General features: G+C 48.5%; 1 protein-coding gene across 1 annotated transcript in view; it reads right to left on the bottom strand.

The window, feature by feature from the left end:
- WNT3A (Wnt family member 3A) overlaps positions 1 to 4,025 on the bottom strand; it is a gene marked incomplete at both ends in the record, with an annotated part of 47,125 nt that extends 43,100 nt beyond the window's left edge. Inside the window, one exon of the mRNA XM_079915828.1 lies at positions 3,955 to 4,025. Within this exon, the coding sequence (XP_079771954.1) occupies positions 3,955 to 4,025 (71 nt within the window). The remainder of the gene's footprint in view (positions 1 to 3,954) is intronic.
- Between the last annotated feature and the right edge of the window lie 18,806 nt (positions 4,026 to 22,831).

Genomic DNA, 22,831 nt, shown 5'->3' with positions numbered 1-22,831 from the left:
CAGAGAGAGACAGAAACATAGAGAGAGAGGGACGGGCAAACAGGGCAGAGTGAGAAGGAAGGACTGGAGGGAGGGACAGGGCTGCCCTGGGGAGGGACTCGCAGTGGTGCAGGCTCACAGAGGCAGGGCAGCTCAGGAAGTCTTGCTTGCTTGGGCCCTGCCTGCCTGAGAAGCCTCAGAGCCTTGCTCAGCCCTACCAGGTCCCGTGTCATCTGACACAGGCAACCTCTCACCTTGTGTGGCTGCTCGTCCCTCCTCCTCCTCAGCCCCCACCTCACCCGCCCTTTGAGGCTGTGGGACCTGGGCAGTGCCTCCAGAGCCCTTGTTCACTCTCCCTGAACTCCACATGCACCTTCACCCCCAAACAGTGCGTCCCACTGAGGGAAGCCTGTGTCCCACCCGGGACTGAGAAGACCCCTGGGCCTGAAGAACCAGTGGGGCTGGTGCCAGGAAAGGCTGTGCAGAGAAGAGGTTCTAGAAGGTGGGGGGCAGGTGACAGCTGAGCTGGCCTTCCTTGGGGTCTGGACACATTCTCAGAGCAGGGTGTCTGCGTGCACATGAGTGTGGGGTGCCGGGGACTAAGGAGGAGGGTGAAGAGGCAGTGAAAGGTGGGAGAACCAGAAATGCTGCACTGGGAGCATGTCTCAGGCTACTGAGCTGGCCCAGGGGTGGGAGACGACGGGACGTGAACATGGGAACTTCCCGGGCCAGCTGGGGTGATGTCCACTCCAGGTGCCACTCAGTGCTGGGGAGCCCTAGGTCCATCAGAAACTGGTGAGGAGCTGGGTGGCAGGAAGGGGGTCCCGATAGGGAAAGGGGGACCGGGCTCTCTGGGCAGGTAAAAGCACTGCTGCTGGAGCTCTGGGGGCAGTGAGGGTATGGGGTTAGAGCGGAGGGTGGGAGGGCAGTGAGAACAGAGGCAGAAGATGGCGGGAATGGAGCACTGCAACCTGGGGGGGGGGGAAATGAAGGGGCCTGGCCCCATGGTGAGGGGGCAGGGGAGAAAACAGGCTGACCTCCAGGGCCCTGGCTAGGCCACAGGGGGATCACAAGATGCCCTCAGCCCAGACACGGGAAGTAGGAGGCAGGTGCCCAAAGCACATCATGGAGCACAGGTGCACACTGGGTATTGGTCTTCACCCCTTGACCACGATGCCTGTTCTGTGTTCGCTTGGATCCTTCTGATCAATTCTAATTAAACAAGAGCTCAGTCTGGACAAGGGGAGTGAGGGGGAGGGGGCTAGGGCCTCCCTGTAGGTTTGCAGTACATGGCCCTGTGAGGAGCTGGCATCTGGCCATGCTATGCCTCTGGGGTCAGGTGCCCAGGCCTCTGTCCTGTCACCTCCCAGGTCTCTTCTCTGGATCCCACCCCCCACCCCGTTGTCTGTCACACAAGGAGCACAGACCTCTTGGAGGTCTCCTTAGCTTTCAACATTCTGGTCTTAGGGCTGTCTCTCTGTGCCTCTGTCGGGACCTGCCTTTGGACCTTGAGCATCTAGTGTGAAGGACACTCTTCCGAGACGGTCCCAGGGAGGCAGTTGGCTCTTTAAATTCCCACAGGATGCAGCACCACCTCCTCCTCTCTTTCCACCAAGACCACACCAACTTCAAAGCCTAATTACTCCCAATTTGGGTTGTTTCCTTGTTTCTCCAGGTGAGGAAGTCCCTGTCACTTTCACTTTCATATGCGAGGAGCTGGGGGTGGGGTGGAGAGAAGTGATGAGAACAGTGGCTTTATTTTGGGGAGGGAAGGTGAAACAGAATACCAATTAGGGAGGCTGAGTGTGAAGGTGAGAAGTTACAGAGAGAGGGTCTCCCTCCAAGGCCTCACTTGGGGAAGGGAGGGAAGTGGGAGAGGGGGTAGGCAAGAGAAAGAAGGAGCCACCTGTGGGAAACTCCATCAGGTAGGGTATGAAGATAGAAAGCCTTCCGCCTGCTATGAAACTCCATTTCTTTCTCTGTGAGCCCTCCTTTTCATTACGCTCATGTCCACTGTGGAGACACCACGTCCTTCCTGTGTCCAGCCTGGGGGCAGAGGGGAGGAGGAGAGGAAACTGCTGGTCCTCAGTAAGCCCTGAGATTGTGGCCACCGAAGATGCTTCTTCCCAGGAAACAAGAGAATCACTGAATGTGAGAATCCTATGGAGAGCAAAGTGTGGGGGGGTCCATGGCGCCGTCTTCCCTCTGGGGCCAAAAGGTTGCTCTAGACTCTTGATTGGGTGGGTCACTGACCAGGAGTCGGTGGGGAGGGGACGCCCCTCCCCACGGATCTGGAGAATGCCGGATACACCAAGCATGTCCCAGGATCCTTTCAAATGGAACACATACGGCCCAGGTGGAAAGGGTGACATATGTGTGTTGAGGGGAGCAAGGTCAGGGACACTCAGGGCCAAAAGGACAAAGATTCCACCGCGTAGGGTGGCCAGAGGCTGGTGACACGGCCCTCGTTTATGGAAGAAGCGCAGGGGCGAAAGGGCTTCCACTAGCGCCCAGGAATGCGGCGGCGGCGGCGGGTTCTAATTAGAAGCCTGCGCGGGAGCGGGCGGCCGCGGGGCTCTCTCAGACGCGCTCCCTTGGTTCCCCCGGCGTCAGTGTCCCCGCGTCAAGAGGCACGCCCGCTGCATCCTGTGCTCCAGAAGACGACCGGGCGCTGCAGGTGCCGCGGGGTTGCGGGACGCGCGGGGGTCCCCGAAGCAAGTCCCCGCCGCCCCGCCACCTCTCCCAGGCCCTCGTACCCGCCGGTGCCTCCTTCTTGCCCCGCCCTGTCCCGCCAGGCTGCGCCTGGACCCGCGCCCCACACCTAGGGCGCCCCCGCTCCTGAACAATCTCGAAGAGAAAAATTATTATCGGATTAGATGTACTTCGGCTCACTCAGTCTCCCCCCGCCCCAACTTCCCCTCGGCGTAATTATTATAATTCCAGGCAAGCCGTCGGAGAGAGTTCCTGGCTGTGTGTGTGTGTGTGTGTGTGTGTGTGTGTGCGCGCGCGCATGTGTGTGTGAAGGCTTGTCTCCGATCTGGGTCTCCTCCAGCGGCGCGCCCAGGCCGCTCGGCTCCCGCATTCCCCCCAGTTGTGTTCGTCAAATGTTGGGCATCTCAAAGCGCCCCTCCCCTCTCCACTGGGGAGCCGGGGTGGCCCTTGCCTGTGGGAGCTCTACCAAATTCGCTTCCCTCCTCCCCTCATGATATGTGCTGCAGACCCTCAGGACCCTTCCCTTGGTTTATCTGCACTTCCATCGCCAGATTTAGGAGGGTCTCACGGGAATGTGTCTTGTCTGGGGTGGAAGACGGAACGCCCCAGCCCTCTCAGATGTGGGTTCGCGGAGCCTCTCACTAAGGAGCCTTCAAACGCGATGCTTTCTCCCTCTTTACCTCTCCAGAAGCCCCTCCTTAGCATCGCGGTCGGGACAGCGGCAGGAAGGCGCAGGAAGGCCGGGTGCTGGCCCCAATGCGCCCGCCACTCCCGGCCGGGTCCCCGCAGTCTTTACGTAACTACGCTGCTCCGAGCTGTTCGGTCTTGTCTCACTGACTTTGTTTTAAGGTGTGTGTGTGTGTGTGTGTGTGTGTGTGTGTGTGTGAGACATGTCCTTAAGGAAAGTCTCAGGCGGATCTCCCTCTCCCAGCTCGCCCTCCTGGCTTCTCTTGGCCTCTGGTGCCCGAGCTTTCATGCCATCTGTGCTGTCCCACTTCCTGCCTCTCCCCAGCTCACTGCTCGCCCCGTCCGACGCTGGGAGCCCCTCTATGCCCGAGGGATCAATGTCCGCGGAAACTCCGCCACCCGCGTCCCAGCCCCGGCCCGAACAGGTCGAAATTGGCCGCCAAGGAAAACAAACCACCCTCGGAACAGGAGGGCTGGGCAGAGCGCGGGCTCTGGGCCACCGCGGGACCCTGCCCGAGGGGACGGCGGCTGGGGGACGCACAGAGGCCGGGGAGAACGTGAGGAAGGCTCACTCACCACCAGATCGGGTAGTTGCCCAGCGCTTGCTTCAGGCCGTAGAGGAATATGAAATATCCGAGCGGGGCCATCGCCGGGCGGGAGATCTCGGAGGGCCAGGAGTCCGCCCCGAGAGCGCGGGCGCCGGAGCGGGCCGGGCCCTGGGAGCTCGCGGGCGGCGGCGCTGGGCCCTCCTGCGGCCGCGGGGTGCGCGGGGTGCGCGGGTGTGCGCGGGTGTGCGCGGGTGTGCGCGGGTGCGCGGGCTCCGAGGGCGGCGCTGCGCCAGGTGGGACGGCGGCCGGGCGGCGGGCCGGGGCCCGGGGCGGCGCGGGACGGCGGGGGCGGGGCAGCGCCGCGGGGGGCGCCCGCCGGGGCCTGGGCCGGGGCGGGGCAGGCAGGGGGCGGGCGGGGCCCTGGGAGCTAGCTCGGTGACGGCTTCAGCGCGGGCCCCTCCCGTGGCCGCGGGGTGCGCGGGGGTGCGCGGGTGCGCCGGCTCCAAGCTTTGCGCTGTGCCAGATGGGCAGCTGGCCTGGCGGCCGGACGGCACCCAGGACTGCATGGTCCGCAGGTATCCCCTCCGACCTCCCGGGCCGCGCCCCCTCGGGGCTCATGGGCGGCTCCTTAGGTGTGGAGCCCCGCGCGCCCTGCGCTCACCGTGCGACGCGCTGTCCAGCTCTCGCTCCTGCCCCTGCTCTGTCGCGCGCTCTGTCCCTTGCCCTCTAGGTGGTCGGGCTGCGCCTCCCTTTCGTCCATCTCCTTGCTGGGGTTCCGTTCGTCCGAGGCTTGTCTCCTCGAACGGCCCCTTGCCGATCCGCTGGGAGCTGGGCCGATGGCGAGCGGCCAGAATGGGGGCGGCCTGTCTGGGGACAGCTGCTGGGTGGGCATCTAGGGTGCATCTAGGGTGCAGCCACGTTTCTGAAAGTCACTATTGGGAAACAGTCCAGCTCTGTTTAGGGCCCAGGTGTTGACGGCTCCTCTTTCTCCCCTACACCCCACCAGGAAAGGGAACGGCAGTCCTGGTGCTTCCGGTCCCCAGGGACAGTGTAGCCGGTTAGCGCCCTGGCTCTGCGACCACTGACCGCCGAGTCTGCCCAGGGCTGCTGGCCTCTTCAGCCAGAAGGGATTTCTGACAACTTAGGTAAGCCTTATGATTTTTGCTGATGGAGCAAGGGAAGACCAGAGAGGGAAAGTGACTTATCCAAGGTCACAAAGAGTGGCTAGCCAATTCTCCAGCTCCCAGTCCAACGCAAAGCTCTGTTTGCATATTCACCTGCAGCCCAGGGAGAAAGGAGCCAGGGTTATTTGGGGAGAGGAAGAGGAAGATCCAAGTCGAGATGTCTTCCCAACTTCCCTTCTCTCCCCCACCTTGTGCATTAGCAGGAGACCCAGTCAGTCTCAGTGATTGTGAAGAAAGGGTAGCAGGAATCCATGTCACCGTTTCGCAACTGAGGGGAGGAGAGCCGTGAATAAAAATCCCCACTCCAGGCTCTTCTATGATGTCTCTTTTCAAGTGAACATCAGCTCCTCCACTGCGCCTGAGCCTTGCCTCACCATGTGACCTGCAGAATGTGGGGGCCCGATGCAGAGGCCACTGGCCGGCATGTGGCTGCTTCTCGGGGCAGGGAGTGACTCAGCAACCCTCCAGGTTTAGGCAGTGGCTGGAGAACAAGAGGCAGGCCGTACCCCACGGCATGCTGCCCCTATCCATCTTGGTTTTCCCCATCTGTAAAGGGAGCCTGTGGGGTCCTGTGGACTCTGGACCAGGGGTCACCTCGGTGACTGCATCAGGGACTCCTTCCCAGATGTGGAGGGAAAGCCATTCTCTTTCAAGGAATGTTCTCTTTTCTCTGCACTGCCAGTGGGATCCAGTTGAGTCTACGCATGCCTTGTCCTTCTACCCCTCCTCTGAGTCACTGTGCCCCCTCACCTGAAGAGGGAAGGACGGAAGAATTCTGGAATGAGGCGGGGTGGGTAGTTAGCTCGTCTTCCCCTGGACTTCCCCTCTCTCTCAGTGAAAATCCCACCCAATTATCGCATTACTGGGGACTGGGCTGTGGGAGTGGGGTGGGGGCCAATCCCAGTGCAGCAGGCTCCCACCCCCGCCCTCCCAACTGTGGGGCCCTGGGATTAGAGCTGTTATGAGGAGCCCCCTAGAGGCTGCTGGCTCCTCACACACAAAGGGCGGTGGCTGTGCCCTACCGAAGGACCAAAGGACTGGCTGTCCCGCTGTGATGGGCTCTGCAGAGAATGGAGCAGGTGGGCGCTGCAGCCTCAGTCCTCCCTCCTGCCACCGCACTTGCCAGGCCCCTTCTTTCTTCCTTTTGCTGCTTTCTTCTCCGTCATTTGGTCCCTGCCCTCTGCCTACACTAGGTGGTAGGCAGGGAGAGTAAGCTGGGCACCCTGAGCTTGGGGGAGCCTCCCATGGTGCAGGGAGAGAGAAGGAGAGCTGAGAACTGCCCCGCTCCCACTCCCACGTGAAGACTCCCAGTTCTTTAGAGTTCCTTGAAAAATGTGCATCACAGCGCTCCTTTGGGAGAGCTGCAACCAGGGCAAGCTGCATGATGGCACTGGTCTGGAAGCTTCCAGAGCTGGCCCTTTCCACATGGTGATCTTGCAGGGCGCTCTTCCTTTGCCCCCATCCTGTGGTCTTTTTGAAAGCTTTGACCTCAAACAAGCCATGTGAGTGCACAGAAGAGGGGGAGCAGGGATCTCCAGACAGGTGACGGGACCTCGGAGAGAAGGCTGGAGAGTGGTGCCACCTGAGTCTGGATGGCAGGGGCCTCCAGCCCTCCACAGACCCTGTGAGACTTACATAGAGGTTACGGCATGGGGGAACGGGGGTCCCGCCCCATTTTCTGGGCATGATAGAAGCTCCCTAAGTCTGTTTCCCAGAAGCCCAGGAGCATGGGGATGGGGGGCCATCCCCAGGTTGGGGTAGAGAGAATGCAGGTGCAGGAGGGGGATGTTTCTATCATAACTTGAGTGAGTGGGATTCTTTCCTGCTCCCTGATGTTCAGCTGGAAATTCTGCAACCTGACTTAAGGATAGAGTCAACCGGGTGGTGTGGCATGCCTTTGCTCCACGCAGCTGCTCACCCTGGCCATGGAGTCTGGGCTCCCTCCCTGAAGGTGAAGGGGAGGATGCCTTCCTGGCAGCGCCCTCTGCTGTCACACAGAGGGAGCTTCCATGACGGACCCTTGGTCACAGGTCTAATTCAACATTCTGAAGAATTTATGGATGCCCCTGGAGAAAAGATCTTTTTTTTTTTTTTTTGCCTCACCATAGATCTTCCAGAGGCCCCTTTGGGGCTGTGTTCCTTCCAGAATAGTCCTGGAGGGGAAGGACGGTATGGTCCCAGGAGCTTTGGAGGCCCCTGCTGGGAGGTGGGGGAGGGAAGGCAAGGACCTGGTGTGGAGGAAAGAGGCCAGATGAGAGGGCACTTTGCTTTCTGAGGTAGTGAACTGTCATCTGTGGTAGCATTTGAATCCCTGCCTGGTAAGTATTAGGTAGTGGTCCTTCCTGTACTGGAGAGAAGGGAGCCAGACTTTCAGACACTAACTGCCTAATTATTCATTCACTTCCTTCTTTGCTGAAAAGTTGAGGGGAGGCAGGAAAGGCTCTGGGTGGTCAGTGGCTGGAAGCTGAGGAGCCCTGCAGCTGTCACCTCAGAGGGGCCACAAGCAGACAGGATGAAGGTCTAGGGTCAGAAGAGCGGGTGCTCTTCTTACCCCCAGGCCCATTTGGTTCTAAGCCCCTTCTGGAAGCTTCCCTGACCTGCCTGGGGGGCTGTCATTCCTGGAACACCTGCTCTTCAGGGGTGGGGTGCTTGTACTCAGAGGCAGACTTTCTGTCCATGCTCTGTCATTTTTTTCACAGTGCCCCAGGCCAAAAGAAATGCCTAAAAGTTTTGTTTAGCAAATAATTAGGTCCAAATAATGTATTAATTAGTAGCTCTTGGGAAAAGAAATGTTTATAAGTTAAAAGAAAAAATACTATTTTTGTTTCATTGTCACATAACTGCTGTTACTTACCAATGGGAAGTGTGTGCCTGCAGCCCCAGGGAGGACAGCTTACTTTCTGTTCTTCAGCAGTTTTCATTTGGTACTTGTTTTTTTCTTCTTCCGGTACACTGGCCTCTCACTGTTGTGGCCTCTCCTGTTGCGGAGCACAGGCTCTGGACTCACAGGCTCAGCGGCCATGGCTCACGGGCCTAGCCGCTCTGCGGCATGTGGGATCTTCCCGGACCGGGGCACGAACCCGTGTGCCCTGCATCGGCAGGCGGACTCTCAACCACTGCGCCACCAGGGAAGCCCGGTATTTGTTTTTTAATCACAGCAAAAGCCAGAAACTCAGCTTCACAAAGGAATGTGCCACCGTCCAAGCTGAAACAGAACTGCCTGGATCCAGTAGGTGTCTGTCCTACAGAGAGGACCATATCACCACGTGTTCCTTGAACATTTAAAATATCCTGCAGTACCCTGGGAATTTGCTGTGGCACCCCAGGGTGCCTTGGCACAAAGTTTGGGAACCATGATTCTTGGGTGGGCCTGAGATGCATGGGTCATCTTGGCTTTTCTGCCTCCCCCATCCCCTTCTTTGCTGCAGGTGCACCTCTTCATGTGTCCTACCTTGTGTCTAATCCTGCTGTGTGTTCATTGGCTCTTACTATTGTCCACATCTTTCCATTTTAGTCTGTAGTTTTGTTATGTTCTAAGAGCCTCTCCTCTCCAGTTCAGATCCCTGGTGAAATTTTTGCCTCCTCTTGTCTCTCTGGAAGGTTCTCCTTGTAAAGACAGGCTGTTGGATCAGATGACTTCCCCAGTGCTCTTTGAGATGGTGACAATACCAAATGCTCTGGGTGCCCAGGGCTCTGCCCAGTACTGTGGGGCCATGGTCTCACCCAGCACCCGCTAGAAGCATCTGTCTCTGCATTCTGGGCAAGGAGGCTCAGTGAGGGTTATGATACAACTCTCCCCGGGTCCCCAGAGGGAGTCAAGGAAGGATTGGGGTCTCAGTCTCTCTGAGACTTGTGTATCTGGAGATAATGTGTTCCTCACAAGAGTAAGTCCCTCCAAGATTTGAATACTGGTGGCGGGACTCATAATTCTGAAGGCTGTGTGGCAGGAGCCTGAAAAGCTTATGGCTGGGATGGAGAGGGCATGCAGGGAGGCATGTGTCCACAGGAGAGCAAACTTGGTCTGTGTCTGCTCATGTTTCTGAGCTGACTCCTGTGGATGAAGGGTGAGGTACCTGTTGGGCTGGGTTACCTGCCCTCTGGAGTCTCTGGAGAGAGCATTTGCAGAGGATTGAGGAAGTCCCTTTGAGAACAAATCCATCTGTCTCAAGATACCATCCCATAGCTGGTTCTCCCCTCACATGGTTACCTCTTCTAAGTTCCCCTGAGAGTTCCATTTTGATTTTGATCAGAGGGTCTGATTTATGGAAATGACTGGAACCTTAGGTCAGCCCCCTCTTTGCACAGAGAAACTAGGCTCAGGGTGAGCAGCAGAGAGTGAGGATGAATGCACCCTGGTTTCTAGATCTCATACCCCAGGGATTCTTCACGCCTTTCAGGACATCTGCTCCTGGATCACCAAGCACCCAGCCTCTGGATGTCGAATGGGAAGCTATCATCAAAGGCTTGTGGGACAAATATCCCCCATAATCCAGTCTCCAGTGTGCAGCCCTACCTCATGTGTCTTTCTGTGTTAGCACCCTAACCTTCCATCCCCTCCACTTAGGACCTGGAGAGCAAGAGACATGGCTGGTCCTATTCTGGTTCCAGGTTGCATTATTCTTTTTGGTTTTTTTTTTTTGGCCACACCATGCAGCTTGCGGGATCTAAGTTCCCCCACCAGGGATTGAACCTGAGCCACTTCAGTGAAAGCGCCGAGTCCTAACCATTGGACCGCCAGGGAATTCCCAGGCTGCATGATTCTTGAGCCTGCTCTCCTCAGATGGACAGAGGTGGCCTGATGTTGTGGGAATTGTGGATCTCTGTGTGGGGAGCGAAGGGAGGGTGGAATCCAGGAGTCATGGAAGTAGGGCTACTGAGTTTTCTAACCTCCTAAGTAGCCACGTGGTGAATTCTGCTTAAAGGAATGAATGAACTCTCTAAATACTGGCAGCACTCAGTCATAGAATCATGAGGCCCAGAGCAGCTGGATAAGTAGAGCCGTCAGATCTCGGCATCATTTGATTCTCAAAGCAGGAAGCCACCGATAGAGTCGTAGAACCATAAGAAAAAAGAATTTCAAAATCAACGTCGTGGAATTTCTGGAATCCTAGAGTCTCATCACAACAATTAGGGTCTGTAGATTAATTGTCCCAGAATCTTGGCTTCCTGTGGGGCCTAGAATCCTGACTCTGAGGCCTCGCTCACCTGTAAGATGAGGGTGTTATATTATCCCAGCCATTCTTTTGTTTTTTAAAATTTATTTTTATTTTTATTTTTATATTTATTTATTGTCTGCGTTGGGTCTCTGTTGCTGCACGTGGGCTTTCTGTAGTTGCAGCGAGCGGGGGCTATTCTTCGTTGCAGTGCGCGGGCTTCTCATTGCGGTGGCTTCTCTTGTTGCGGAGCACAGACTCTAGGGTGTGTGGGCTTCAGTAGTTGTGGCTCGCGAGCTTTAGAGTTCAGGCTCAGTAGTTGTGGCACATGGGCTTAGTTGCTCCGTGGAATGTGGGATCTTCCCGGACCAGGGCTCGAACCCATGTCCCTGTATTGGCAGGTGGATTCTTCACCACTGGGCCACCAGGGAAGTCCTATCCCAGCCATTCTAATGTGCTAAGTTCTGTTGCGACAGCCTCCCTGTGGTGCCATTAGTGTTTGAGGGGCCACCTGCCAAAATTCCGCTTCTAGGACAATACTGCCACCATGTGGAGATGTTGAATGAGGTGGCACGGATGGGACACCTGGGGCCACTCCTAGGTCCCTCACCTGCAGTCAGTGCCCAGCTGGGCACAGCTGTGGGTGGAACAAGCCTCAGCACCTCCCCAGCCTTTGGTGTTCCCAAGTCTTGAGTGCAGATGATCCTCCTCCTGGTAATGGCAGTGACCACAGTCCCGGCTGGTCTGCATTAGGCAAGCTGGGTGATCACTTGGTCCCAGAACCACCTGAGAAGCGGTGTTACCATCCTCAGGACATGAGTCAGAGCTGAGGCCTGGAGGAGTTGAGCGCAAGATCCATGGGGCTGGCATTCAGAGGGTTAGGGTTAGGGACTGGGTGCCTCCTACGCAGCATCTTTCCTGCCTCCCTGTAGCCCAGGCTCACAGTCTGCAACTCCCTCTGCACTCGATTGCCCTCTCCTTTGGTGCACTGAACCCTCAGCATAACCTTCGGTGCCTCCATCAGTGATGGTGGGGGAAGAATATGCACCATCGGCTGCCATCTCCCTGGGCTGAGCGAGGCTGGGGTGTTACCTTCCCACACCTCCAGGTCGTGGTCAGTGGGTCAGGAAAGGTGAGGCGTGATCATGGGAGGGAGGGGAGGGGGGCTGAGGCTGTCCAAGGTCTTCTCTGACCACTCCCTTCCCCTCTTGCTGTTCTCTGGCTCCAATGAGACTTGACAAAATGTTTCCTACGAGGCCATCAGCCTCTTGGTGGGCCTTTTCCCTACCTCCCTGCTCTGCAGAGCCTTTCTACCTAGCATCCCCACCTCCCCCTACCAGTGCAGCTCCTTCTGCCTGCTCTCAATAGGTATCCCTCCTCTCTCATGTTGTCCAGAGGGTTGTACTGGGAAATCGAGGACATCAGCGTTCCCCATATGACCTGCTGTGGGGCTTCCATCTCTCCTGCCTCAGAGGATGAAATTTCCACCAGCCCAGTTCATCCAGAAGTTTCAGCAGACATTTGTTCTCGTTGTCTTCAGGCTCTTCTCTCTCTTAAATCTTCCACCTGCCCTCTAGACCAGCTCTTTCCTCTTAGTCTAGGAGATAGATGCTATTTAAAATGATATTGTTTCTTTCAATTTCTATTTCCATTATCTGTTGCTAGTACATAGAAATACCATTGATTTGAGTACATTGATCTTGTATCCTTCCTAAACTCACTTGTTAGTTCTAGTGTGGTTTTTTTCATAGATTCTGTAGGATTTTCTCCATAGACAATGGTGTTGTTTGTGAATAAAGACATTTTTACTTTTGCCTTTCCATTCCGGATGCCTTTCAGCTCTTTCTTGCCTTTGTGCATTGGCTAGAAACTCTAAGACAATTTTGAATAAAAGTGGTCAGAGTAGATATCCTTGCTTTGTTCTTGATAATGGGGAACAGGCCCACAGTGTTTCATTTAAGTATGATGTTAATGGTAGGTTTTTCAGAGATGTCCTTCATCAGGTTGTGGAAGTTCCCTTGTGTTCCTAGTTTGCTGAAAGTTTTTATACAAATGTCATAATTTGTCAATTGATTTTTCTGCATCTATTGAGACAATTATATGGTTTTTATTTTTCAGTCTGTTATTTTACTGAGTTATATTAATTGATGTTCAAATGTCAAACCAACTTTGCGTTTCTGGGATAAATCTCACTTGGTCATGATGTATTGTCCTCTTTACATATTGTTCAACTGGATATGCTAAAACTTATTTAAGAATTTTCGCATTTATGTACATGAGGGATATTGGTCTGATATTTTCTTTTTTTTTAATAATATCTTCTTCTGATTTCGCCATCAGGATAATGCTGGCCTCATAGACTACTCATGAGTGTTCCCAAATCTAATTATCTAGAAGAATTTGTGGAATATTGCTATTATTTCTTTCTTGAATGTTTGGTAGAATTCACCAATGAAGCCTTCTGTGCCTAAAGTGTTCTCAGGAAGAAAAGTTTTCTATAGGAAGGTTTGTAACCATCCATTTAATTTCTATAATAAATGTAGGGCTATTTTGGTTATCTATTTCTTGTTGAGTGAGCTTTGATAGTCTGTCTTTTAAGGAATTTGTTCATTTCATAGAAGTTGTTAAATTTATTGGCATATAGATGTTAATATTTTTTATTTTTAATATCTGTAGTATCTGTGGAGATGTAACCTTTCTAATTCTTGGTATTATTAATTTCTCTCTCTTTTTCCTTATAAGCCTGGCTAGAGTGATCTTTTCAAAGAGCCCATGGTTTGAACCTTCCTGTGATCTCTTCCTAAATTTCTGTGGGTTTTGGATTTGTTTTGCCTCCACAAATGTATGAGGCAATTCTAATAATAAATAATAAATAAATCTGTGTTCTAACTTCAGGGACTCCAATTATACAAGTATTAGTCTGCCTGAAGTTCTCCCACAACTCACTGATTCACTGTTCGTATTTTCAGCCTTTTCTTCTATGCTATGTCTTCTAGTTCACTAATATTCTTTTCTGCCATGTCTGATCTGCCATCAGTCCCATCCAGTGTATGTGTCATCTCAAATATTGTAGTCTTCAACTTTAGAAGTGTGATTACCCTCCTATGTTCCTTGTCTCTACATAACCTGTTCAGTTTTTCCTCTACCTCCACAAATATGTGAAATCCCTACAGTCATTGTGTTGATGTGCTTGTCTACTCTTTTTCTCATCTGTCTCACCTGTGTCTATTTCTATTGCTTGATTGCTTTTTCTCTTCGTTATGGGTCATTTTTCCGCTTACTTGCAGGTCTGGTAATTTTCAATTGAGAGTCAGACATTGTGAATTTTAGCTTATTTCGCTGAATACTTTTGTATTCTTATAAAAATTCTTCAGCTTTATTCTGAATACAGTTAAGTTACTTGAACACTTCTTCTGATGCTTTCTTTAAAGCTTTGTTTGTCAGGACCTGAGCAGGATTTAGTCTAGGGCTAACTTTTCCCTAGCACTGAGGCAGTGTACTTCTGATGACTCCATTTGACGTCCTCTGAATTATGAGGCTTTTCCAGTCTGGCTGTTGGGAACATAAACTGTTGCTGACCTGTGTGAGCTACGGAGATTATTTCTCTGATTCTTTCAGGTGGTCCCTCCTCTGGCTTTGAGTAGTTTCATCGCATGTATGTGCTGATCAGCAGTCATGGATGACTTGAGGGAGCCCTCTGCAACTCTCAAGAACACTCGCCATGCGGCTCTCTCCTCTCCAGTGCTCTGTGTTGTGAACTCAATCCAATCTGGATTCTTAGACTCCCGACTCTGTATCCTCAGCTCAGGAAGACCCCAGGCTCCTTCTGGGTCCTTCTCCCTACCTCAACGTGGACGCTCCCCAGACAGTCAACTGAGCAATTGTAGAGCTGACCTTGCTCGCTTTCCCTCTTTTAGGGATCACTGTCTTGCACTGTTTTCACACTCACTGTCTGTTGTTTTATGTATTTTGCCCATTTCTTTTCTTTTTTAGTCTTTGTTGCTGTTGTTTTAGATAGGAAGGTAAATCCACTCCCTGTTACTCCATGGAAGCAAAAATCCTGATGTTATTCATTCATTTAAATTTTTGTTCTGCTAGTGGGTGTGAAGTGGTAGCTCACTGTGGTTTTACTTTGCATTTTTCTAATAACATTTGTATATCTTCTTACTTTGAAGTATCCGTTTGAGTGTTTAACACACTGTTTTATTATGCTGTCTTTTTACTTTTGATTTGTAGGTGTTATTTATACAGGCTGGATGCAAGACCTTTGTCACATATGTATATTGTGAACATTTCTTCTCTCTGTCTGATGCTTTGCATTTTTATTATCTCAACATTGTCTTTAGATGAACAGAAGTTTTTTTTTTTTTTTTTGCAGTACACAGGCCTCTCACTGCTGTGGCCTTTCCCATTGCGGAGCACAGGCTCCGGACGCGCAGGCTCAGCGGCCATGGCTCACGGGCCCAGCCGCTCCGCGGCATGTGGGATATTCCCAGACCGGGGCATGAACCCGTATCCCCTACATCGGCAGGCGGACGCTCAACACTGCACCACCAGGGAAGCCCTTAGTAGCTTTTTTTTTTTTTTAGAAGTTGTTTTCTTTTTTAGTTAATTTTTATTGGAGCGTAGTTGCTTTACAATGTTGTGTTTGTTTCTTCTGTACAGCAAAGTGACATATATATAAATAAATATATATATATATGTCTCTACTCTTTTTTAGGTTCCCTTCCCATTTAGGTCACCACAGAGCATTGAGTAGAATTCCCTGTGCTATACAGTAGGTACTCATTAGGTATCTATTTTTTTTTAATCGCTAATGTAAAGTTTTATTTTCTTGATCCATTCTTTAATTTTAAAACAACACTTTAAAGATTATAAATTATAAAGATATTAATCAATAAAACAGTTCAGATATAAACTTTAGTTCATGCATGAGAAAACAATTGTATCTCACAGTTTGTATTCTGTTTCACTGTTTTAAATTTTAAACAAATAAATATTCAAAATGGTTGCATAGAATGAAAGAAATGAAACAACACACATTTTGTTTCTTGTCTCTAATCACTGTGGTATTATTGTTTATTTAAAATCTACTGTTTAAATGTAGAAATATACAGTACCACAGGGGTTGGAGACACAAACTATGCCTAGAGCAAGCTCATGTGATTCTGAACATTTATGAATTTGCTCTTGAAGTGAACACATATAGCTGAATTTGAAGTTCTCTGAGTTAACTTTCAGGTAGATGCAATGTTTCTTAAAGGGGAAGTACTGAAAATGTGCTAATTTGAAACTTACATACATATTATTAAAATTTAGGAGTAACCATGGTCATTATTTAGAACTTAGACCAAAATATTTGGGGATGGAGGAACATTTTATCACTGATATTTTTCAGAATTGCTGGTACATGGTGATCATTAAAAGTAGACCAACTTTTATTTGCTTTAAAACTCTGTACAGACAATATTCTCCCTTATTGCCCACACCCAGGGTAGGTGGACATCCCACTGTTCATGACTATTTAGTTATGGGACAGATTCTAGTGCAAAGGGGATGCAGAAAGAGGCTCACTTGGCTCTTCAATTTTCCCATAAGATTTTTTTCTTTTTTTAAAGATTGAACAAGATACAATCTTTCAGAGTTTTCAAATCTCCAAGAGGGAGAGAGCCCTTCTGTCTGGGTTATCAGGAAATGCTTCAAGGAGGAGATTGAATCTCCTCCTGTCCCAAACTCCTCTCCAGGGCAGATCTGGTCCTCCTCCCATTATCACAGTATAAAATAATTAGGTATCTATTTTATATATAGTAGTGTATATATGTCAATCCCAGTCTCCCAATTTATCCCATCCACTTCTCCCCTTGCTAACCATAAGTTTGTTTTCTACCTCTGTGACTTCATTTCTGCTTTGCAAATAAGTTCATCTGTACCATTTTTCTAGATTCCACATATAAGCAATATTATATGATATTTGTTTTTCTCTTTCTGACTTATTTCACTCTGTATGTCAATCTCTAGATCCATCCGTATTGCTGCAAATGGCATTATTTCTTTCCTTTTTATGGCTGAGTACACATGTACCACATCTTCTTTAACCACTCCTCTGTTGATGGACATTTAGGTTGTTTCCATGTCCTGGCTATTGTAAAGAGTGCTGCAGTATCCCATCACGGAGCACAGGCTCCGGACGCGCAGGCTCAGCGGCCATGGCTCACGGGCCCAGCCGCTCCGCGGCATGTGGGATCTTCCCGGACCGGGGCACGAGCCCGTGTCGCCTGCAACTGCGCCACCAGGGAAGCCCCCATGCATCCTTTTGAATTATAGTTTTCTCCAGATATATGCCCAGGAGTGGAATTGCTGGATCATATGGTAGCTCTATTTTTAGCTTTTTACGGAAAGTCCATACTGTTCTCCATAGTGGCTGTACCAATTTGCATTCCCATGAACCGTATAGGAGGGTACCCATTTCTCTACATCCTCTCCAATATTTGTTGTTTGTAGATTTTTTGAAGATGGCCATTCTGACCAGTGTGAGGTGATACCTCATTGTAGTTTTGATTTGCATTTCTTTAATAGTTAGTGATGTTGAGCATCTTTGCATGTGTTTGATGGCCATCTGTATGTCTTCTTTGGAGAAATGTCTATTTAAGTCTTCCACCCATTTTTCGATTGGGTTGTTTGTTGTTTTTTGATATTGAGCTGCATGGGCTGTTTGTATAATTTGGAGATTAATCCTTTATCAGTTGCTTTGTTTGCAAATATTTTTTCCCATTCTGAGTGTTGTCTTTTTGTCTTTTTTATGGTTTCCTTTGCTGTGCAAATGCTTTGAAGTTTCATTAGGTCCCATTTGTTTATTTTTGTTACTCTAGGAGGTGGATTGAAAAAGATATTGCTGCAATTTATGTCAAAGAGTGTTCTGCTTATGTTTTCTTTAAGAGTTTTACAGTATCTGGCCTTACACTTAGGTCTTTAATCCATTTTGAGTTTATTTTTGGGTATGGTGTTAGGGAGTGTTCTAATTTCATTCTTTTACATGTAGCTGTCCAGTGTTCCCAGCACCACTTATTGAAGAGACTGTCTTTTCTCCATTGTATATTCTTGCCTCCTTTGTCATAGATTAGGTGGCCATATGTGCATAGGTTTATCTCTGGGCTTCCTATCCTGTTCATTTGGTCTATATTTCTGTTTTTGTGCTGGTACCATACTGTTTTGATTACTGTCACTTTGTAGTGTCGTCTGAACAAGGGAACCTAATTCCTCCAGCTCCGTTCTTCCTTCTCAAGATTGCTTTGACTACTCGGGGTCATTTGTGTTTTCATGCAGATTGTAAAATTTTTTGTTCTACTTCTGTGAAAAATGCCATTGGTAATTTGATAGAGATTGCACTGAATCTGTAGATTGCTTTGGAGAGTATATTGGTTCTTCTAATCCAAGAACATTTTATATCTCTCCATCTGTTTGTGTCATTTTTGATTTCTTTCATCAGTATCTTATGGTTTTCTGAGTAAAGGTCTTTTGCCAACTTAGGTAGGTTTATTCCTAGGTATTTTATTCTTTTTGATGATATGGTAAATGGGACTGTTTCTTTAATTTCTTTTTCTGATCTTTCATTGTTAGTGTATAGAAAGGCAAGAGATTTCTGTGCATTAATTTTGTATCCTGCAACTTTACCAAATTCACTGATGAGCCCTAGTAGTTTTCTGGTAGCATCTTTAGGATTTTTTATGTATAGCATCATGTCATCTGAAAGCTGTGACAGTTTTACTTCTTCTTTTCCAATTTGGATTCCTTTTATTTATTGTTCTTCTCTGATAGCCATGGCTAGGACTTCCAAAAGTATGTTGAATAAAAGTGACAAGAGTGGATATCCTCATCTTGTTCCTCATCTTAGAGGAAATGCTTTCAGCTTTTCACCATTGAGTATGATGTTAGCTGTGGGTTTGTCATATATGGCCTTTATTATGTTGAGGTCGTTTCCCTCTAAGCCGACTTTCTGGAGAGTTTTTATCATAAATCGGTGTTGAATTTTGTCCAAAGCTTTTTCTGCATCTATTGAGATGATCAGATGTTTTTTATTCTTCAGTTTGTTAATGTGGTTGATTTGTGTATATTGAAGAATCCTTGCATCCTTGGGATAAATCCCACTTGATCAGGGTGTATGATCCCTTTAATGTGTTGTTGGACTCAGTTTGCTAGTATTTTGTTGAGAATTTTTGCATGTTCATCAGTGATATTGGCCTGTAATTTTCTTTTCTCATGATATCTTTGTCTGGTTTTTGTATCAGGGTGATGGTGGCTTCACAGAATGAGCTTGAGAGTGTTCCTTCCTCTGCAATTTTTTGGGAGAGTTTCAGAAGGATAGGTGTTAACTCTTCTGTAAATGTTTGACAGACATCTCCTGTGAAGACATCTAGTCCTGGACTTTTGTTTGTTGGGAGTTTTTAAATTACAGTTTCAAGTTCGGTACTTTTGATTGGTCTGTTCATTTTTTCTACTTCTTCCTGGTTCAGTATTGGAAGGTTATACCTTTCTAGGAATTTGTCCATTTCTTCTAGGTTGTCCATTTTATTGGTTTATAGTTGCTTATAGTAGTCTCTTATGAACCTTTGTATTTCTGTGGTGTCCATTGTAACTTCTCCTTTTTCATTTTAATTTTATTGATTTGCATTCTCTCCCTTTTTTTCTTGATGAGTCTGGCTAAATGTTTATCAATTTTTTTTATCTTCTCAAAGAACCAGCTTTTAGTTTCATTGATCTTTGCTCATGTTTTCTTCATCTCTATTTTTTGTTTCTGCTCTGGTTTTTATTTTTTTCCTTCTACTAAGTTTGGGTTTTGTTTGTTCTTCTTTGTCTAGTTGTTTTGGGTGTAAGACTAGGTTGTTTATTTGAGATTTTTCTTGTTTCTTGAGGTAAGATTGTATTGCTATAAACTTCCCTCTTAGAATTGCTTTTGCTGCATTCCATAGGTTTTGTTTTTATTTTTTAATTTTTAAAATTATTATTTTATTTGATTTTTTGGGCTGCTTTAGGTCTTTGTTGCTACATGCGGGCTTTCTCTAGTTGTGGTGAGCAGAGGCTACTCTTCAGTGTGGCGCATGGACTTCTCATTGTGGTGGCTTCCCTTGTTGCAGAGCATGAGCTCTAGGAGTGCAGGCTTCAGTAGTTGAAGCCTGAAGGCTCAGTGTTGTGGTGTGCAGGCTATAGAGTTCACAGGCTCTAGAGCGCAGGTTCAGTAGTTGTGGTGCATGGGCTTAGTTCCTCCACGGTATGTGGGATCTTCCTGGACCAGGGATCGAACCTGTGTCCCCTGCATTGGCAGGTGTACTTCACCACTGCTCCACCAGGGAAGTCCCTGCATTCCATAGATTTTGGATCAACGTGTTTTCATTGTCATTTGTCTCTAGATTTTTTTAAAATTTCCTCTTTGATTTCTTCAGTGAACCATTGGTTGTTTAGTAGCACAGTGTTTAGCCTCCATGTGTTTGTGCTTTTTACAATTTTTTTCCTGTAATTGATTTCTTTTTTCTAAAAACTTATTATTTTATTATATATTTTTGGCTGCATTGGGTCTTCGTTGCTGTGCGTGGGCTTTCTCTAGTCATGGCGAGAGGGGGCTACTCTTTGTTGCGGTGTGCGGGCTTCTCATTGTGGTGGCTTCTCTTGTTGTGGAGAATGAGCTCTAGGTGCACAGGCTTCAGTAGTTGTGACATGAAGGCTCAATAGTTGTGTCTCACAGGCTCTAGAGTGCAGGCTCAGTAGTTGTGGCACATGGGCTTAGTTTCTCTGTGGCATGTGGGATCTTCCTGGACCAGGGCTCAAACCCATGTCCCCTGCATTGGCAGGTGGATTCTTAACCACAGCACCACCAGAGAAGTCCCCCTGTAATTGATTTCTAATCTCATAGCATTGTGGTTGGAAAAGATGCTTGATATGATTTCAGTTTTCTTAAATTTACCAAGGCTTGATTTGTGATCCAAGATGTGATCTATACTTGAGAATGTTCCATGTGCACCTGAGAAGAAAGTGTATTCTGCTGCTTTCGGATGGAATGTCCTATAAATATTAATTAAGTCTATGTGGTCTAATGTGTCATTTGAGGCTTGGGTTTCCTTATTAACTTTCTGTCTGGATGATCTCTCTGTTGGTATAAGTGGGATGTTAAAGTCCCCCACTACTATTGTGTTACTGTCAATTTCCCTTTTGATGGCTGTTAGCATTTGCCTTATATATTGAGGTGTTCCTATGTTGGGTGCATATATATTTACAACTGTTATATCTTCTTCTTGGCTTGATCCCTTGATCATTTTGTATTGACCTTCCTTGTCTCTTTGAAGTCTTTATTGTAAAGTCTATTTTGTCTGAAATGAGTATTGTTACTCCAGTTTTCTTTTGATTTCCCTTTGCATGGAATATCTTTTTCCATCCCCTCACTTTCAGTCTGTATGTGTCCCTAGGTCTGAAGTGGGTCTCCTGTAGACAGCATATATATGGGTCTTGCTTTTGTGTCCATTCAGCAGTCCATGTCTTTTGTTTGGAGCATTTAATCCATTTACATTTAAGGTAATTATCAATATGTATGTTCCTATTACCATTTTCTTAATTATTTTGGGTTTGTTTATGTAGGTATTCTTTCTTACTTCCTCTTTTATTCTCTTCTCTTGTGTTTCCTGCCTAGAGAAGTTCCTTTAGCATTTTTTATAACGTTGGTTTAGTGGTGCTGAATTCTTTTAGCTTTTGCTTGTCTGTAAAGCTTTTGATTTCTCCATTGAGTCTGAATGAGATCCTTGCTGGGTAGAGTATTCTTGGTTGTAGGTTTTTCCCTTTCATCACTTGAAATATATCTTGCCACTCCCTTCTGACCTGCAGAGTTTCTGCTGAAAAATCAGCAGTTAACCTTATGGGGATTCCCTTTTATGTTATTTGTTGCTTTTCCCTTGTTGTTTTTAATAGTTTTTCTTTGTATTTAATTTTTTAGTTTGATTAATATGTATCTCAGTGTGTTCCTCCTTGGTTTTATTCTGTATGGGACTCTCTGTTCTTCCAGGACTTGGCTGATTATTTCCTTTCCCATGTTCGGGAAGTTTTTGACTATAATCTCTTCAAATATTTTCTCAGGCCCTTTCTCTTTCTCTTCTTCTTCTGGGACCCCTATAATTCGATGTTGGTGCATTTAATGTTGTCCCAGAGGTCTCTGAGTCTGTCCTCATTTCTTTTCATTCTTTTTTCTTTATTCTGCTCTGTGACAGTTATTTCCACCATTCTATCTGCCAGCTCACTTATCCATCCTTCTGCCTCAGTTATTCTGCTATTGATTCCTTCTAGAGTATTCTTCATTTCAGTTATTGTATTGTTCATCTCTGTTTGTTTGTTCTTTAGTTCTTCTAGGTCTTTGTTAAACACTGCTTGCAACTTCTCAATCTATGCCTTCATTCTTTTTCCAAGATCTTGGGTCATCCTTACCCTCATTATTCTGAATTCTTTTTCAGGTAGATTGCCTGTCTCCTCTTCATTTAGTTCTTCTTGTAGGTTTTTATCTTGCTCCTTCATCTGCAGCAGATTTCTCTGTCTTCTCATTTTGTCTGTCTTATTGTGTTTGTGGTTTCCTTTCTGCAGGCTGCAGGATCATAGTTCCTCTTGCTTCTGGTGGGGCTCCCCTCTGACCCCTGGTGGGTGAGGTGGATATTGAGAGGGGCCTCCCATTAGCTCTGTGGTTGTTACTGACCTATCATGGGCATTGTGTGTTTCCTAGTTGTTGAAGTAGAGGCACCGAGATCTGTTTCTTAGCTGTGTTTCTGATCTGTGGTGTGAGGTGGGTGGGATCGGAGCACTCCCACTGGGAGAGAAGCCTCTGAGTATTCCTTGTCTGGGGCTGTTCACCTGTGAGTGTGCTCTGTTGTGTCCCCTTTTGCCTGTTATGTGAGCTCACAAAGTACACTGTTGTTGGCACTGCTCTTGGTCCCACCTTAACTGTGGGTATGCTGGCAAATGGTCCTGGTGACTCTCAGGTGTTGTTTTCACCAGGCCACTGGTGCAGATCCCCTGAGGTCTGGTCCCAGGACTGCAGTAGTCATGCACCTGGACCTGCTGTGGGAACTATGGAGGCAGCTCAGACTCTGGCCTGGCCCAACCCTCACATGTACATGCCCACAAAGCCCATTGCTGCTAAAGCCAGATCCGTCTCAGCTGCATGAGCATCCGTTGTCTGTTCAGATGTTCCACTGGCACTGAATTTAGGAAGCCATCAGCAGAGGTGTAACTCCGTGGTTCACACAGCCATGAGGAGAGATTTCAGCTCTTCTTCCTTAGCTGCACAGCCCCTGGGGCTCAGCTGTGGTTTCATCCCCACCTCTGTGTGTGTTCCTCCCACCAGTGTCTGCTCCTGAGGCTGCCCCAGAGTGCATGTGCCCAAGCAGATCAGCAGCGGTGGAGGTGTTGATGCGTGTGGACACTGAGGTGGGCTGGAGGAGGCTTTGGTGGGGGCTGTGTATGGGTCACTGGGACCAGCATGGCCCAAGGAGGTTTTGGCAGGGATTATGCTTGGGCCTTCCTGGGCCTGCGCTGCTGGAGG

Source organism: Stenella coeruleoalba (assembly GCF_951394435.1).
Source record: "Stenella coeruleoalba genome assembly, chromosome: 3".
In the NCBI taxonomy this organism is placed as follows: Eukaryota; Metazoa; Chordata; class Mammalia; order Artiodactyla; family Delphinidae; genus Stenella; species Stenella coeruleoalba.
The sequence above is the reverse complement of the archived record's forward strand: the minus strand, read 5'-3'. Positions and strand labels throughout refer to the sequence as shown.